This window comes from Orycteropus afer, unplaced genomic scaffold, assembly GCF_000298275.1.
Source record: "Orycteropus afer afer isolate SDZICR_OR568_19922 unplaced genomic scaffold, OryAfe1.0 scaffold00104, whole genome shotgun sequence".
NCBI classification, from domain to species: domain Eukaryota; kingdom Metazoa; phylum Chordata; class Mammalia; order Tubulidentata; family Orycteropodidae; genus Orycteropus; species Orycteropus afer.
In genome coordinates, this window is record NW_006921691.1 from 2,109,963 (window position 1) to 2,113,719 (window position 3,757).

Here is a 3,757-nt window from a genome sequence, read left to right on the forward strand (position 1 = left end):
TTTCTTTGCTGAAGAGGGTCTGTGTCACTTGTCCGCCTATTCCTCCATCTTCCTGATGACATTTTTTCATGTGGTGCCACCATTACTGCTATTCTTTTCCAAAACATCCCACCACCATTAGCATAAACTTAATGCCCTGATAGCAGATTTTTTACTATTATTCTGGGTCTCTAGTGCTGCTATAACAGATACATCACAAGTGGATGGCTTTAACAAACAGGGATTTATTTTCCTACAGTTTAGGAGGCTAGAAATTTGAGTTCAAAGTGCTGGCTCTAGGGCCTGAGAGCTGGAGGCATGTCTTAACTCAGGCAGCTGCTGGCTACTGAGGCTGACAAACCCAAGGTTGACAAATAAAATGGCACAATCCCAAGATTAGCAAGCAACATGGCAGGTCACTGGTTCAAGTCCTCCAAAAATAGTCCCAAGATTGGCAGGCAACACAGCAGGCCACTGAGATGAAGACTCAGCCAAATGCAGGATTTCAATGTGCCAAAAACTCAGAGATCTTTCTCAAAGCTTCTTATACACTGGAAGTGACCATATCCTTAAGGCAGCTACTCAGCTGCTCACAGCAGATTCCACCATGGTGTTGATGACCAGTCTCATCATGGGGCATCACTATACCCAGCTGCCTAGCCACTCAAAACCAGGCCCAGCCAAGTCAACACACAACCTTAACTACCATAGTTGTAAATGCAAAATGCTAAATAACAAAACAATTGATAAGTGAATATGTTTATATAATTTTGTTTTCAGTCACTAGCACTGACTAAATCACTAAAGCAAGGATAAAACATGAATATACATTTAGAAACATGCGTCTGCAAAAAACTAATGACTTACTGTTGTTGTTGTTGTTATGTGCTGTCAAGTCGGCCCCGACTCACAGTGACCTCTCCTTGGGTTTCTGAGGCAGTATCATTATGGAAGTAGATTGCCCAACCTTCCTTCCGAGGAGTGGCTGGTGGGTTTGAACCGCCAGCCTTCTGGTTACCAGTCAAGTGCCTGAGGCACTATGCCACCAGAGCTCCTAATGACTTACTAGACAATGGTTAAGAGGCACTGGTATAGGCACCAGACTTGTGCACATCCTGATTAAAATGAAAGCCAGGGGGTGCTAGTGATCAGGGTTAAGATGAAATAAATAAGCAGCTCAGGGTTAAACTTTCCAGCTCTGGTAGCGTAGTGCCTAAGGTACTTGATTGCTAACCAGGAGGCTGACGCTTCAAACCCACCAGCCACTCCTCGGAAGGAAGGCTGGACAATCTACTTCCATAGAGATACCACTTCAGAAACCCAAGGAGGGGTTGCTATGAGTCGGGACTGACTCAATGGCAGTGAGTTTGGTTTTTAATAGAACCACCAATGTCTTTCTAGGCATCACTCTGGCTATAAAAGTTGCCGGGATGGAAACAGACACTATGACTTCCTATAGAGTGTAATGCTTGTTATGTGGCTGTGAGATGCCACATTCCCTATAGTCTGAACTAAGTCTGTTGTTGTTGTGTGCTGTCAAGTCGGCCCCGACTCATAGTGACCCCTCCTCCTTGGGTTGTCGAGGCAGTATCACTACAGAAGTAGATTGCCCAACCTTCCTTCCGAGGAGTGGCTAAGTCTAGGAACTTCATAATTCCACGAGCCCTAGGTGACTAAGATGGGTGAGCTTTGGGGCTGGTGGAAGAACACTTTCCTAGCCCAGGCCAAGTGGACACCTAAGAACTTTGAAAGGAACATCAGATCCAGGTCTCTTCAGCACCATGCATTTAGCACAGAACAGTTTAATGGAAGGTAAATAAGACTGTGCCATCTCCAGTTCCTAGATTCATTTTTTGAGGGCTTTTTGGGGAAAAGAACCACTATGTAGTCAATCAAGACTATATGAGGGTACAGGAGCCCAGAAAAGTGTTTAACACAAAATTTTACACTCTCTTGAGCTCGCCTTGAGAAGTTTTTTTGGGGGAGAAAAGGGACTATGGAATGGGCAGTATTTTGTTGAACTCAGCCTTAATTTCAGGGTGGGTAGAATAGCTATCCTCTTAGACAATAAACTATAAAATCAAGATGAACTTCATTTTCTATTGCTTTTTGTCAGGAACACTGAAAGTTTTTTGTTTTTTCTTTCCTTTTCAAGTTGCATAAATACATATTCTATTGAAATGTAGAAAGTAGGGGGAGGGAAAAAGATAGTGAAAACAAATCCAAAGCTTGATTTATCATGAAGAATGGGAGACGAGTAAAACCCACTGATGGAGACCTGAGGAACATACCGCTTCTCTACAGAGCTTTAAGTCTTCTGGGGAGGAAGCCACTTTCTCCATCACTTGAAGGGCTCTGTTGAGATACCCTGGTTTCCACATTAGAGGCATGTTGTGGTACACGGCCCGCAGTCCTCGACACAACTCTACCTTCCCTGTGGCCGAAACGAAAAGGAAGAATGCTTAGCTAGTTCACCTCACAATGTCTGAGACCAAGGACTTGAAGGCACAGGTGACTGTGCCTGGCAGCGCTAGGAACAAAGACGGGTCATTTTAAATCTGTACCAACAGCCTCATCCCATCCAGGGACCTGGTGAAATTTCAGATGGATGGTGAAGAATGTGGTAAAATTAACTGTACACATTTACATTTAACTAACTAACATTTAATTTAACTAATTTTACATTAAATTAACTGTATACATTGTGCATTTTTCTTCTTTCTCATTTGGGCTGGTGGAGCTCACCAATAAAGAAGGATGTGTGAATCACAGGATTGAGGGAAATTTAGAGAAGCTTATATATCTGCCTCTAAGCAGGAAGGTCCTTAAAAAAGAATCTAACAACTGAAACTCTATTTTGGTTTCAAGAATAAAATCTTCCCCAGAAAAAGAAATTCCACAACTTTTCTCCAATGAAAACTTTGTCAGCACTAACAATTCTCCTTGCCAGGAAATGTTTAACATTTTTCGAAATGCTTCAAAACACCCGATCTACTGTTCTTATGAGAAGAAAAAAAAAAAAAATCATCTTCCTCTTTTTTGCTTTAGTTGAGTTTCATCAGCTCTTAAATCATAGTCTTTTTCATCCTTTTGGACCTCAGGATATGAGTGTTTCTCTCAGCACCTCAAACCATCACAACTGGAGCTCAAGGTGCAGACACGCAGCAGCAGGGCCCTCCGGTAGGAAGAGGGGCAGAACTCCCACCACGCTAAGGACCATGGAAGTCACCTTGAGCTGCCAGGTTTTAAAGCTACCTTGACTTATCTTTCTTTGGAAGGAGGATCTGGGAAAGCTACAGATGCACATAAAGAGACAAAGCTTATCAGGTGACAGCTAATTTTAGACCTTTAAGGTACTTGGGGATAGACTGCAGTCACATCCTGGGCAGCTGCTGCCATCAGGGTTGAGTGAGGCTGCACACAACAAGACAGAATGAGAGCAAAGTGCTTTTGGTCTGGTAGCTGCCAGGACTAGGACCAGAGGTTTAGGATCTCTGCTTATAAACAACAAAGGACATTTTCCTAGCCCTGACAGCTTCCGGAGCACTTCATGCAGCATAATGGTCCTGAAAGGTAATCTGAAGGCAGTGGAAAAAATACACAAATCAGAATCAAGAGTAGATGGCTAATAAGGGAAAACTGATTTTTGAAAAGTTGTTGTTATGTGCCGTGGAGTTGGACCCGACTCATAACGACCCCTCCTTGGGTTTCTGAGGCAGTATCACTATGGAAGTAGATTGCCCAACCTTCCTTCCGAGGAGTGGCTGGTGGGTTTGAA

General features: G+C 43.3%; 1 protein-coding gene across 1 annotated transcript in view; it reads right to left on the minus strand.

Annotated features, from left to right (window-relative positions):
- The window catches only part of MRPS27 (mitochondrial ribosomal protein S27), a 196,325-nt gene that overhangs the window by 8,248 nt on the left and 184,320 nt on the right, over positions 1 to 3,757 (minus strand). The window contains exon 9 of the mRNA XM_042781317.1: positions 2,271 to 2,413. Coding sequence (XP_042637251.1) covers positions 2,271 to 2,413 — 143 coding nt within the window. The remainder of the gene's footprint in view (positions 1 to 2,270; positions 2,414 to 3,757) is intronic.